General features: G+C 48.2%; 1 protein-coding gene across 10 annotated transcripts in view; it reads left to right on the plus strand.

The window, feature by feature from the left end:
• The window catches only part of LOC123512842 (forkhead box protein P1-like), a 697,058-nt gene that overhangs the window by 425,665 nt on the left and 256,393 nt on the right, over positions 1–15,000 (plus strand). For 3 of the 10 annotated variants that reach the window (XM_045269459.1, XM_045269466.1, XM_045269470.1), the window contains exon 2: positions 562–600. The exons of the other annotated variants lie outside the window; for them this stretch is intronic. In XM_045269459.1, the coding sequence (XP_045125394.1) occupies positions 562–600 (39 nt within the window). The remainder of the gene's footprint in view (positions 1–561; positions 601–15,000) is intronic. 10 annotated transcript variants of the gene reach the window in all.

The following is a 15,000-nucleotide window of genomic DNA, read 5'->3' on the forward strand; positions in this document are numbered from 1 at the left end:
GGTTGGGGAAAGAGGGAGGAATGATGGGGGAGAAATGGGGGGAACCTTACCATAACGGGACGAGTTGATCACATGTTGACTTTCGTGAGGAGGAGGAGGAGGAGGAGGAGGAGGAGGAGGAGGAGGAGGAGGAGGAAGAGGTGGTGTTGGAGGAGGAGGAGGTAGAGGTTGGGATGTCATGTACTTTCCCCTCCTCCTCTTCTTCTCCTCCTCCTCCTCCTCCTCCTCCTCCTCCTCCTCCTCTTGCCTAATGTGTTGGGGAAGTATTAATGGAGAAGGAAATGCAGATGTTGTCAGTGTGGTGGTGGTGGTGGTGGTGGTGGTGGTGGTGGTGGTGGTGGTGGTGATAATAATAATAATAATAATAATAATAATAATAATAATAATAATAATAACAGTAATAATAATAATGATAATAGTTGTAGTAGTAGATGTTGTTGTAAGACGATTGTGTGTGTGTGTGTGTGTGTGTGTGTGTGTGTGTGTGTGTGTGTGTGTGTGTGTGTGTGTGTGTTTACCTGCAATTAATCAACCTAACTCACCTGTTCTCTTTCTTTCCAGGTAAGCGAGAACGTGGCTACCTTGAGGGACATGCTAGAGGTATGTACGCACACACACACACACACACACACACACACACACACACACACACACACACACACACACACGTACAATACCTTGACTTTTCCATTTATATTCTCTTATTATTAATCTATTTATTTATTTGCTAATTTATTACTTTCATGGTGTCATAAATTCTCCCTGTACACAAGGAGAAGGAGGAGGAGGAGGAGGAGGAGAAGGAGGAGGAGAAAAAAACGTTCCTGGTTGGGGGGCTGACCTTACTTTCTCTCTCTCTCTCTCTCTCTCTCTCTCTCTCTCTCTCTCTCTCTCTCTCTCTCTCTCTCTCTCTCTCTCTCTCTCTCTCTCTCTTCCCTGTACAGTTAGAGCAAACATGAAAGAAAAGTTTTTTTCGTAATAAGAAAATTTGTATCTTACTTTCGCAGCCTCTCTCTCTCTCTCTCTCTCTCTCTCTCTCTCTCTCTCTCTCTCTCTCTCTCTCTCTCTCTCTCTCTGCACACCTGCCTTTGGTCAAATGTGAAAACCTGTAGCGGGGTGATGAGTGGTGGGAATCAGATAAAGTGGCGGTGGTGCTGGTGGTGGTGCTGGTGATGGTGATGGTGATGGTGGTGGTGGTGGTGGTGGTGGTGGTGGTGGTCGTACATGTCTTACTGCAGTTTTTGTTATGAATCTTGTCTGTAAATTTTGACTGAAGTGGTGATCAAGTGATGGTACCGGTGGTGGTGGTGGTAGTAGTAGTAGTAGTAGTAGTAGTAATTAATAGTAGTAGCGGTGGTGGTGACGGTGGTAGTGGTAGCGGTGGTGGTGATAGTGGTAGTGGTGGTAGTGGTGGTGGTGGTGATGATAGTGATGGTGGTGACAGTGGTTACAAGAAACGTCTCAAATTAACAAGGTAACAATCACAAGCAGGCAACTTGAGCTTGTAACCACACACACACACACACACACACACACACACACACACACACACACACACACACACACACACACACACACACACACACACGAGCAACAGGTTAGTCGCGTAAATCTGTAGTGGTTATGCCAATATTTGTTATTTTCTGTACTAATAGATCAACATGATTAACATTAAAGTAGTGCATTGGCAACGATGGGGGAGGAGGAGGGAGGAGGAGGAGGAAGATATTACCCCATTCCCCCCATCTCCTCCTCCTTCCCCCATCCTCCTCCTCCTCCTCCTCTTCCTCCTCCTCCTCCTCCTCCTCTCCTCGCAACAGGTCGCATATGAATCAACAAGTGAGTGTTCGTGAGCACATGATGAGTTTCGCACACCGCTGCCTCTCACCTCTCACTCTCTCTCTCTCTCTCTCTCTCTCTCTCTCTCTCTCTCTCTCTCTCTCTCTCTCTCTCTCTCTCTGCTTCCCTTGGTTTTTGGCTAGCGAGGTCAAGGAACGAGAGGGACACGAGGACTGCCAGTTAGGGTTGAGATCTGACGAGTTTTGGCACCATTAGGACGAGTTTGTATGAGTTTGGGCGAGTGTGGGACGAATTACAGGCGTTAGATTGATCTGGGGTGGAATGAGACGAGTTGAGACGAGACTGGGTGGCCTTGGAGCGAGCTGAGGCTAGTTGGGGATAGTTGGGACGAGTTTGGGACGGATTGCAGAGGTTGGGATAAGTTCTGGTGGAATGAGATGAGTTAAGACGAGTTAGGACGAGTTTGAGACGAGTTTTTGAAGAGATAGGGATTACAGTATCAACGAGGACAGAAGGTGACGAAAGTGAGATTAAATTGAAGTCGAGGCGAGATCAGAGCATGAGATTAATACAGAAAATAGATAAATATGACGAGATTTTGTTGTTTAAGTGGATAGAATTGTTTACTCACGAAAGAAAGAGATGGAAACGAGAAAGGAATGGAGGAAAGGAGTAAATGATGATAGGAAACAGGAAAGAGAGAAGAATATTAGGTAGAGAAGAGTGAGAAGGAGGAAAGAAGGAAGGAAAGAAGTGAAACGAAAAATGTGAGAAGGAATGAGTGAAGGAATAATAATGAGAAGAATGAAACGGTGGAAAGAAATAGAGGGAAAGAACACACACACAAACACACACACACACACACACACACACGAGAAACAGCGTAGACCATTACTCATCAGATAAAGAAGAAGAAAAAAGAATAAATGAAAGAAAAGGAAAAACAGACAAGAATAGAAATTACTAAGAATGAATAAATAAATGAATAAGAAGAAGTGAGGAGGAGAGGAAGCAAGGACGGACAACACACACACACACACACACACACACACACACACACACACACACACAGCGGCGGTATAGTGACGCGTGCAAGCCGTCACGTGTTGCCCCTGGAGGGTTAGGCACTCACATCCTGCCCTGCGTGTGACGTCATGTATCCCGTTTTCACTAATAACAAGTTCACCCCACGAGGAGGCACTAATGTAAACACGGGATTCCTTCTTCTTCTTCTTCTTCTCTTCATCTTATTTCTCTTCTTTCTTTTTTTTCTCTTTTTTTTTTTCTCTCTCTCTCTTATTCTTTCTTACGTCTTCTTTTATTTACTGCCGTAGTTTGTTTTCCCTTGTCTTTCTTTTCTTTATCTTATTTTTCTCTTTCTTTTCTTCTTCCTTCTTCTTTTTTTTTCTTCGTTTTTTTGTTTTTTTTTTTTTCCAAGTCTTTAATTATTTTTTCTTGTCTTTCTTCTCTTCATCTTATTTATTTCTCTTCTTCCGGTTCTCTTTTCTTTAATTATTTTCATTTTCTTCTTCTTCTCTTCTTATTTCTCTTTTCCTCTCTATTTCTCTTTCTTCCAGTTATTTTCCTGTTTTTTCTTTTCATCATTTCTTGTTAACTCTCTCTCTCTCTCTCTCTCTCTCTCTCTCTCTCTCTCTCTCTCTCTCTCTCTCTCTCTCTCTCTCTCTCTCTCTCTCTCTCTCTCTCTCTTCTTTGTTTGCTATTTCCTGTTCGGCATTTTCTCTCATACGTTTTATTTATTTAGTTTCCTCTTCCTCTCTTCGTTCTCTCGGTGTCCTCTTTATCATATTAATTCCGGTGTGAGTTATTTTTTTTTCCCTGTTTATTTATCTTTTATTTATCTCTATTCTATGTTCGTCTATTCTTCGTGTTTATATTTATTCTCTCCGTTTTTGCGCCATTACTTTTTTTTGTCATTTTTTGCTCTCACTTCCGCTTTTTATCTGTTTGACTCGAATTTTTTGTGTATATCAAGCTCTCTCTCTCTCTCTCTCTCTCTCTCTCTCTCTCTCTCTCTCTCTCTCTCTCTCTCTCATCCGTCGATAACGTATTGCTTATTTATATTTACCGGTTCTCTTAATCTCTCTCTCTCTCTCTCTCTCTCTCTCTCTCTCTCTCTCTCTCTCTCTCTCTCTCTCTCTGTTTTTTTCTATCTTTCTCTCTCTTGTTTCTTCGTAAATCTGATCACTGCATATGAACAAAACTCTCTCTCTCTCTCTCTCTCTCTCTCTCTCTCTCTCTCTCTCTCTCTCTCTCTTCGTTACGACAATAAGGACTGGCGGTGTCTTGCTTGAATCCTCCGCTTTCAAGTTATGTTTTCTGGCGTGATGAACTTAATATAATGTCTTCAGGCGATGTGAGTGAGAGAGAGAGAGAGAGAGAGAGAGAGAGAGAGAGAGCCAGTGAGAGGTACCTTATACGTGACCCACTGAGGATGAAACTGAGTCGTCTCTATCTCTTTCTCTCTCTCTCTCTCTCTCTCTCTCTCTCTCTCTCTCTCTCTCTCTCTCTTTCATCGTCTCTTCGTCTCTTTGTTTGTCTCTTTCTTTTCGTTCATCTTCTATTTCCTTCGTTCTACTTTTCTATTTCTTCTTGTCCTTGAATCTCTTGTGTGTTCCCCTTCTTTTTTTTTTATCTTTCTTTCTTTTTTCTCTTCATTATCTCTCGCTTCCTTTCTCCTTCCTCTTCTTCTTTATTTATTCCTCACTATTGCTTCTCCTTCCCATCTTCTCTCCAATTCCTTTTCCTCCTTAAACTCGCCTCTCTTTTCTCTCTTCCCCTCTTTACCTTCACCCATCCCTTTCCCCTTCCCTTCATGATTACCCTCACTTAAACTTCCTTCTCTCCCCTCTCTTCCCCTTCCCTAAGCCCTAGCAAAGAGGATGTAGAGGAAGATAGTGGCAGTGGTGATGGTGGTGGTGGTGATGGTGTTGGTGCCTGCCTCACGCCCGAAGCAGAAGTGGGCGTGGGCGTGCGGGAGTGGGGCGTGAGGGAGTGTGCATTTACTGGATTATGGAGAGAGAGAGAGAGAGAGAGAGAGAAACAAAACTTGGTGGTCCCTTGTTAAGGACAAACAGGGAACTGGCCACCAAGAATCCATCCCTCCCCTCAGCAAGCAGGACGGTACTGTCGCCACCAGCAGTAAGGAGAGGGCACAGTTGCTGGCTTCCTTGTTTGCTGAAAAAATGAAGGTGGGGAATCCACAGCAGCCACCGCCTCAGCTGGTCCAGCAATGTGAGAAGACTGTCACCATGGTGGAGGTGACGCATCAGCAGGTGAAGCGATTATTGCGGGGCCTGGACACACAGAAAGCTACCGGCCCTGATGACATCAGCCCGCACCTGCTGAAGCGATGCTCCCAGGAACTGGCTGCCCCTCTCACCCAAGTCTTCACAACTTGTGTACGGGAAAACGTCTGGCCTTCAGTGTGGAAGGAGGCTCGAGTAGTTCCTGTACACAAAAAGCTCCAGGACGGACCCAAAAAACTACAGACCCATATCCCTGTTGTCAGTGGTGGGTAAAGTGTTTGAGAGGGTCGTGGCAGAGGTGGTGTGTAGCCATCTCAAGGACAATGCCCTCCTCTCAGACCAACAGTTTGGGTTCAGACCTGGAAGGTCAACCTCCGACCTAATGATGCTTCTCACCAGGCAGTGGCAGGACGCCCTCGACGACGGCAAGGACACTATAGTGGTTGCTTTGGACATAGCTGGAGCTTTTGATAAAGTATGGCACAACGGATTACTGGAAAAGCTTCGTGCTAAAGGCATCCAGGGTGGCTTGCTACGACTCCTGGGAAATTACCTGCAGGACAGAAGCCTCAAGGTGGTTGTCAACGGGCAAACATCTGAGTCCCTGCCTGTGGAGGCATCAGTGCCACAGGGTTCAATTCTTGGCCCACTCCTGTGGAATATCTACGTGGATGATCTTCTCCAGCTACTGCCAGGAGTCAAGGCCTATGCTGATGACTGCACCCTCTCCTATACCTATCCACGCCAGGACAGTGGGCGGGCTGCTGAGGCCATCAATCAGCAGCTACGAGTGATAAAGGAGTGGGGTGCTCGCTGGCAAGTGACATTCGCGCCGGAGAAGACACAGGCAATGGTTGTCTCTCGGTCCCCAGCCGCCATGGCAGCAATGGCAGGAAAGTTGTCTTTGGCGCTGCTGCTCTCCCACTCCAAGATGACGTCAAGATACTTGGAGTGGAGGTGGATCGAGGGCTGAGGTTTGACAGCCATGTCAAATCCATTGCCAAGAAAGCCTCTCACAGGATCTCCGCTCTCAGAAGGATCGCCAGTTTCCTCGACAGGAAGGGGAGACTGCTGCTGTACAAGGCACAGGTGCGGCCCCACCTTGAGTACGCAGCTCTCTCCTGGATGTCCTGTGCCGCCACACACAGAAGGAGACTGGACAGCATCCAACGCCGCGCCATACGGCTAGTAGATGCTGCAATACCACCTCACCCAGAGCCTGAGCGTCCCCTTGATTCACTGGAACACCGCAGAGATGTGGCGGCAATCGTAGTGTTCCATAAGGCACAGGTGCAAAGAGTGCCACATCTGGCAGGGCTGCGTCATCCTCTGAGAGTCACCGCACGGAGCACGAGAACGGTGCTCAATGGTGGTGACGCCGTAGAGGTGCCGCGATCCCACGGGTGTCAGCATCAACGCACCTTCGCAGGACGCGTCTCCAGGATGTGGAACTTGTTCACGGCCGCGGTGCCTCACGTCCAGGAGATGAACACACACAGTGTCAAACTGATGGCACATAAGTGGAGACAGACACTGCCAACTCCTCTGACACTCTTTGTGACGTGACACTCAGTGTAGTGCAGTGCGTGAATAGTGCTAGTGAAGTGAAAAGAACAGTGCTCCATTTACATGCTGACCATCTTGTATATTTTCTATTTTTAAGTCTTGTAAATATTGTAGAGAAATAGATTGTAGTACCCTTAGAATAGGTAGCACACGACAGTGCGCCTTTGGGTACATGTTCTTCTGTATAAATTATGTTTAAATAAAAAAAAAAAAAAAAAAAAAGAGAGAGAGAGAGAGAGAGAGCTATTTCTCCTCTCTCTGTTCTCATTATTCTTCAAGCTGCGTGAACACTGTCGACTATGTGACCTCGCGACGTGAGGTGCACGGCGGGCGGGTGTTCTGTGTTGTCTGTGCGTGCGTGGAGGTGCGCCGGGAGGGCAGTGCGTCGGGGGGAGGAAGGCGTGGAGGGATGAAGGAAAGGAGGGCGGCAGGGAAGGTAAGTAGGTAGAGAAGGAGGGATGGAGGATGGAGGAGGAGAGCGGAGGAAAGGTAAGTAGTAGAGGACTAGGGGGGTGGGTAGAGGACGGATGGAGGGAAGCGTGGAGGGATGGAGGAAAGGAGAGCTGGAGGGATATATGGAGGAGAAGAGGAGAGGAGAGCGGGAGGAAAACGGTGAAGGATGGAGGAAATGGCGGAGGGAAAGTGTTAAGAGGAGGAGGAAGAGGAGATAAAAAAAAAAAAACTTAATATATTCAAACCCATCAAAACAAGAGCATCATTTTAAGTGCACCTGCAAAAAGGGTGACAATAACAGGTATCATGTACACTAGGTAACCCAACCTCAGTGTGAGTGATATGGAAAATCACACTGAATAATGGGAGTGATGAGTGAGAGCAGCGGGGAGAGGAAGGGAGAAGGGAGAGAGTGGGGAGAGTACGTGTGTGTGGTAAAAGAAAGGAATGGGGAGAGAAGGGTAGGAGGGGAGGAGGGAGCGCTTTGTGACACCACTTCCCTCCCTTACCCCTTCCTTAGTACCCTCCCCTTGCCTGCCCTTCCTCCTCTTCCCCTCCCCCTACCCGTGCCGTCCTCCCCTTCACGCCAAGCACGACACTGCCTTGTTGGCCGTGCTCAGTGACCCGGCAAGGCTGGCCGCGCACTGCATGACTGGCGGAGGGCGCACGTAATGAAGAGGGCGCGGGAGCAGGCGTGGGCGGGATGGAGCTGGCGTGGGAGATGGATGCAGAATGGTAATGGTGATGGTGGTGGTGATGATGATGGTGGTGGTGTTGATGTTGGTGGTGGTGTTGATGTTGGTGGTGGTGGTGGTGGTGATGTTGGTACTTTATTCACTTTTGGAGATTGGAGTGGTTGTTATACTTGGTGTGTTAAGAAAATTTGGCGTAACTGCCTGAGTCATTGTTTGAGTTATCAGAGTCACTAAGAATCACTGAGAGTCACGGAAAGTTTCACACACAGTCACATAACGTTATTCAGAATCTCTCACACACACACACACACACACACACACACACACACACACACACACACACACACACACACACACACACACACACACACAGCGGTACAAGTCAATTATTCACGAGTCACTGCGGTAAGATTAACACTGTGACCACACTGAGGCAGCACTGACGCAGCACCACACCACTGCACAACCCGCACAGCCCGCGCCGCCCGCACCAGACCCACAGCCACTCCAGTAAAGCCAGAGCAACGCCCGCCGCCGCCGCCACCCACACGCAGACCGCCAGACCCTTTAGTGAGAAATTTAGAATTATCTCGTTACGCGGCGAGCCTTGGCGTGGCCGCGGCTAACGAGGTGAAGTGCGTGTGTGTGCCGCCCCATCACGGACACTCAAGCCACGTCTCCTGTCCCATATCGCGGCCCTGCACGCAAAAAAGTGAAGAAGCGCACAGCTGTAGGGATGAGCGTCGCAATGCACTCACTGACTCACCGGCCAGCGCGGGGGAGGGATGGGAAGGAGAGGGGAGGGAAGGGGGAGGGCGTGCCGGTTGGTTGGGGGAATATCATGTCTTCTGGAAATCAGGTTATGACGCCCTGAAATCCTCCCGTCGTGGCGCTGCGCAGTGAGGCGTGACCACCGCGGCGCACGGCGGAGAGGGGCGCCTATCATACCAACCTGGCGCCTTGTCCTCGTGTCCTCCGCTCCCTACTGACTGCTGGCCGTGTTCCCCAACCCTTCGTCGCCTCATCTCGACTTAAATAGGTTGCGGTTGAGGTTACTGTGGTTTTCAATGGAGTTTTCATAATTCTGTTAGTTGTTTTTCCATCTTGTCATTCTATATATTGGAGGTTACTATGGTTTGCAAGGATGTTTTCATGATTGTGATAGTTATTTTTTTTCCATCTTATCGTCCTATATTTGAAATTACTATGGTGTGCAAGGAATGTTTATGACTGGTAGCATTTTTTTTATGGTATATTGGAAGCTACTATATTCTTCAAGGGAGTTTTCATGATTGTGATAGTTTTTTTTTTTTTTTTCATCTTACCATGCTATATTGAAAGATACAAAGGTTTTCAAAAGATTTTTATGAGTGTGGTAGTGCTCGATGATCTTCACGCTATGTTGGAAGTTACTAAAGTGTTCAAAGGAGTTTTCATGATTCTGGCAATATAGGTTAACTCGTGCAACAATTCACAGTAACAATGTACGGAACATTTATAAGAAAGGAGATAAGAAGAATATATTTTGTCCATATGATGTTTGCAAGTGACTAGAACGATAAGTAATGTCTCAGAATGCATAGTGGCTGAGAAAATGTCAGTCAGATATCAATCAAAGGGATGACAGAGCTTATGTACCTTTGCCTCGGCTTTGCCTTGGCTATAATGGAAGTTACTAATGCTTTCAAGGGAGTTTTCATGATATTAGTGGTATCTAAATACAGAGGAACCATGCATGCTTTGAGGTCCGAGGGGTCTCCAAGCGCACGGGTTCGAATCTGTCCGCTGTCCGAGTGTGGGTTGGGCTTCCTCATTCGGGGCAAGGGTTTCCTAGCGGGTGGGCTTTGAGATAGGAGGTACCCCAAAAAGTATCCCATTTAACCCATTAATTCCCATTGAAAACCCCCACATGGTGTAAATAAAAAAAAAATTGCTGTGTTGTGGGAAGTTACTGAGGTATCTAAGAGTGTTGCCATGACCCTAGTGGTAGTTTGATAAGGTTTCAGGAAGGTATTCAATTTTTTCAAGGGACATTTTCATGATTATAATGATAGCATGAAGATATCCTACACTTTTTTTTTACAGTATTTTGAATTTAGTGATAGTTTAAAAGGAGTTTTGCATTTTCAACATATTGTGCTGGAAGTTGTTTAGTGTGTTTATGATCTTGTTAGTTTAATGAGGATTCCCATCACCAATGAAAAGAAAAGAAACACTAATATGAATCTCAGTACTCAACAGTTTGGCCTGTGAAAACTGTCTTTATGAGGAAACCAAGCATTCCAGAGACACACCTTCACAAACCTGGACACACCTGTACACATCTATACACACCTGCACATTCATATACACACTTGTACATAGTTGCACACACCTGTAAACATCTGCACACACCTCTACAAACCTATACACACCTGCACACACGTTTACATACCTGCACACACCTATACATACCTCTACACACCACCGGACACCTCTACACACACCTACATACCTCTGCACACATTTACACACCTGCACACACCTGCGCCAAACACTCATTACCACCACACGTACACAACCAGGTGTCCTCTTCTTCGTGAGTGACCGTGTGACTTCACCCTCGCTGTGACCCCGTTGTGACCCCCCTCGTGATGCGCTCAGGTGACCCAGGCGGCCTACAGGTAAAGGCGTTAATCTCCCACAGTCACGCGTTGTGCCAGTGTGGTGGTGTTACATTCCCGCTTGCCAGAGATACACGCCTCTTCTGGGACGTGGGGCGTGTAGGCCTCGGGAGGGCAGTGGTGTTGGTGGGGTGTTTTTTTTTTTATGTAAGAGGAGAAATATGGCCAAGAGCAACGAAAATAGGCAGAAATGGCCCACTTAGATGCAAGTTCCCGAGCAGGTACGAGAGAGTTAGCCGAATAATGGGATAAATATGTGTCTGTCTCCAAACCTCCAGTGGTGTTGTTTCTTTTAAGTAAGAGGGAAAATATGGCCAAGAGCATCAAAAATCATCAGAAACGACCCACTTAGATGCCAGTCCCCGAGCAGTTCCGAGAGACTTAGCCAAAAAAAGAATGGGATTAGTGTCTATCTTGAAACCTCAGTCTTAGATGCGTTCAGGTCATAGGAAGATGGAAATACAGAAGCAGACAGGGACGAAGTGTACTGTTCATTTCAACTATCACTTCAGTCTTCAGCAAGAGTGGAGTGCATTACGGGGGAAGATAAGGAGATAAGGAGATGGTAATTGGCCAAATACAAGTAAGAAATGACCAGTAAACGATTGAAAGAGTGTGGAGGAAACTAATTGATGGAGGAAGAGAGAGAGGGGAAGAGAAAGAGAGATGGAGGGATGGAATTGTGGCGAAGATGCAGAGGATGGGAAGCACAGAGGGACAGAAGGCATAGAAACAACTGGAGGGGACTCGTTCGTGGCGCCAACCAATCACTATAGAGAAACGACAAAAGATAAAAACTAGAAAGAGAAGAGAAAATGTTGAATCTCTCCAGCCTCCCATCCTCACAATTACCATCTTCACTCAGGGTCAGTTTCGCTTCTTCCAGTCTCTTCTAGTCTCTCCAGTGTCTTCAGTCTCTCCACTCCACCTCCAAGCTTCTCCATCCCGATCCGCCCCGCCCCGCCCCGCCCCGCCCCGCCAGGAGGTGTGACCCGCAGCGAGAAGGCAGCCACAGAACGCGAAATAAAATTGTCTGAGGTGGAATTATAGGCGAAAGTTGTAACCTGAACATTGGTTTAGTCCCACGCTCTCCTCCCCCGTGTTCCTCCTCCTCCTCCTCCTCCTCCTCCTCCTCCTCCTCCTCCTCCTCCCACTATTGCTGTTTCTCCAAAGGTTCATATTATCTTTATGCCGATTTCCTCTTCCTCTCGCTCGTCATGTTTTGATATCAGTCCACCTCCGCCAGCCCGCCAGCTCCGCCTCCCCCATCCCCCTCCTCCCACCGCTTCTGCCTCCGGGGGGGAACTTCCTTCGTGCCTGAGGCGTGTACCTGGGGCCTCCTCTTCCCGGTACACTCACACGCACACGCACACGGGAGCAGCGTCGCCGTCACTTTCACTAATGCTGTCGTGTTTCCTGAAGGAGAAGTCATTAGCCGGTATTTCCTCTCCTCCCGCTGGCCTCCCGCTGACTGCTACGCCGCCGCCCCCGCACCGCCCGCCGCCACAGGGCCAGGCCGGGGTGGTCAGTGGAAGTCAGAGGTCAGCATTCAGCGCAGGAGACAAGCACTGCGCGGTAACCTAAGCCCACGTGACACCGTGAAATCTGAGCGAGTCACTGCATGCGGTAAGAGGAGGAGGAGGAGGAGGAGGAGGAGGAGGAGGAGGAGGAGGAGAGGAGGAGGAGAGAGAGAGAGAGAGAGAGAGAGAGAGAGAGAGAGAGAGAGAGAGAGAGAGATGAAAGAGGGGATGAAAGAGAAGAGAACTATGAGGAAGAGTATATAGAAGAGGATAAAAAAAAGAAGAGGGGAGGAAGAGAGTAGAAAGAAGAGGAGGAGGATGAAGACAAGAGAAGTATAAGGAAGAAGAAGATTGAAGAGAAGGAAGAGGAGGAAGATGAAAAAGAAGAAAAGAAGAAGAGAGGAAGAGGAAGTATAGGAGGAGGAGGAGAAAGAGGAGAAGGAGGGCGGCTCTCACTCCCCACCATCCTCACAAGGTCAGCGAGGGAGGAAAATTTACCCTCTTCCCCTCCTTTCCATTATTTCTTCCTCCACTCCTCCACCTCTCCATCCCTCACAACTCACTCCCTCACATGACCCGGAGTGGAGGGAATCTTGCCTCCCCTCGCCTCCCTCCACACTAATCCTCCTTTCCTCCATATTTTCCCTCCACTTCTTGTACTTACGCTCACATCTCTCTCTCTCTCTCTCTCTCTCTCTCTCTCTCTCTCTCTCGCCCATACAGTCACAGAAATTCCCTCCCATACCCCCACAAACCCTCCCTCTATCCTTCCCTCACCTCCACCAACCCGCCCACACTCCTTCCCTCACGCCCATGACCACGCACCCTCCCTTACTCATATACCCACCCACTTTTTCCTCACCCCCACCACTCTTGTCCCTCCCTCACACCTCGCACCGCCCCAGTCTTTCCCTCCCTCACGCCCGCGCCGCCCACAGCCACCCCCGAGAAGTGGCTGGTGGTCGGACCGTCATAAAACCGCCCGAAACTCGCCCATAAAAAGTGTTAATACCTCAGTCCTGGTGGTGCCTGCCTCGTTAGCTCCGGCCGGTTCCGCTTCACTTCCTCAGGTTTTCGAAATATCTTGAGATCGACGTTTTTCGCCTTGTTATGAGGAACGCTGTGAGACCCTCCCCGCCCCAGACCAGCCCCGCACTAGCCAGGCCCGCCCCACCCCCAAAGCCAGCCCCCCAAAGCCTCCCTCCCGCTTCCCTCCCGCCTCACTTCTGCCTTGCCCGTCGCCGCCCTTGAAAGATTCGCAAATTGCAGTCCTATATAGCCTTCTTCCCTCGAGGCGTGAGAGAGAGAGAGAGAGAGAGAGAGAGAGAGAGAGTATGAAAATGATAGCTGTCAAAATAGAGCAAGATGTTGTGGAGAGAGAGAGAGAGAGAGAGAGAGGTTAGGTATATGGGCACGTGCTAGGCCTTCTCTTTCTCTCTCTCTCTCTCTCTCTCTCTCTCTCTCTCTCTCTCTCTCTCTCTCTCTCTGTCCTTTGCTTCCCTACCGCCTTCCTTTCTTCCATCCCTCCCTCCTTCCCTCCCTTCCTACTCTCTCTCTCTCTCTCTCTCTCTCTCTCTCTCTCTCTCTCTCTCTCTCTCTCTCTCTCTCTCAAATGTTCTTCTCTCCAACTGTCCACTAGTAACCGCCCGTATTTCTCTCTCTCTCTCTCTCTCTCTCTCTCTCTCTCTCTCTCTCTCTCTTTTATCTCTCTCTCTCTCTCGTTTCTTCTTTAATTTCGTCTGTTCATATGAACAAGATTTCTTTCATATTCTCTCTCTCTCTCTCTCTCTCTCTCTCTCTCTCTCTCTCTCTCTCTCTCTCTCTCTCTTAAAACATGGCGGTTGTTGTTTTTCCTTTTTTTTATTCCCCACTTGCCTCCTCCTCCTCTTCTCTTCCCCTCCGAGTGGCCGCGACTAAACACAGGAGGAGGAGGAGGAGGAGGAGGAGGAATAGAGGAAGAGGAGGAAGGAGGAAGAGGAGGAGGAGGAGGGGAAAGTTGTGGTACCGTCGTCACGCCTCCTCCCTCCCTCCCTCCATCCTCCTCCTCCTCCTCCTCCTCCTCTTCCTCCTCCTCCTCCTCCCAGCCCTCAAGCCTCTTCACCTCCTCTTCCACTTCTCTTACTTCCTTTCCCGTTCGTCCCATCGCTTCTCCCCTCCTCTCCCCTCCTCTCTCCGACTCTCCTTCCTCTCTTCCCTCTCCTCCCTCCTCCTCTCCCTTCTCGTCCTTTTCCTCTCCCCACTGACTTCCTCTCCCCGTCACCGCAATGTTTCCTCCTCCTCCTCCTCCTCTTGCTCCTCCTCCTCCTCCTCCTCCTCCTCTTCTTCCTACCTCAATAAGCGTTCTAGTAAGTGGAAGAGAAAGAGGAAGAGGAGGAAGAGAAGAAGTGTAAATGAAAATGTGTCTCTCTGTTTCTCTATTCTCTCTTCCTCTTCCTCTTCCTCTTTATTTTTTTTATTAATTCTCTTGTTTGGATTTTTTTTTTCGTTATTTTTATTCTTTATTGTTATTTTTATTATATTTTTTGTCCGTATTTTTTTTTTTTCGTATTTTTCATGTCTGTCTTGACGGGATGTTTGCTCTCTCTCTCTCTCTCTCTCTCTCTCTCTCTCTCTCTCTCTCTCTCTCTCTCTCTCTCTCTCTCGGAGGTTCGTGTTGGTCACTTCCTCTTGTGTCTTTGTTTCTTTATTGTTTTGTCTGATTTTTGGCTTCGCGTGTGTGTGTGTGTGTGTGTGTGTGTGTGTGTGTGTGTGTGTGTGTGTGTGTGTGTGTGTGTGTGTGAAAAGGAGGGGGAGCGAAAGAGAGAGAGTGTGAGTGTTAGAGAGAGCCTGGGAAGAAGTGGAGGAGGAGGAGGAGGAGGAGGAGGAGGAGGAGGAGGAGGAGGAGGAGGAGGTAGTGAGTGTGCAGAATAGTGTTACTGGTAAGGTAATAAGGAGGAAGGGAAGGTGTGTGTGTGTGTGTGTGTGTGTGTGTGTGTGTGTGTGTTACCCTCGTATTATTTCTCGCCTCGTTTTCTTTCGCTAATTTTTATCATATTTT

Source organism: Portunus trituberculatus, chromosome 34, assembly GCF_017591435.1.
Source record: "Portunus trituberculatus isolate SZX2019 chromosome 34, ASM1759143v1, whole genome shotgun sequence".
NCBI classification, from domain to species: domain Eukaryota; kingdom Metazoa; phylum Arthropoda; class Malacostraca; order Decapoda; family Portunidae; genus Portunus; species Portunus trituberculatus.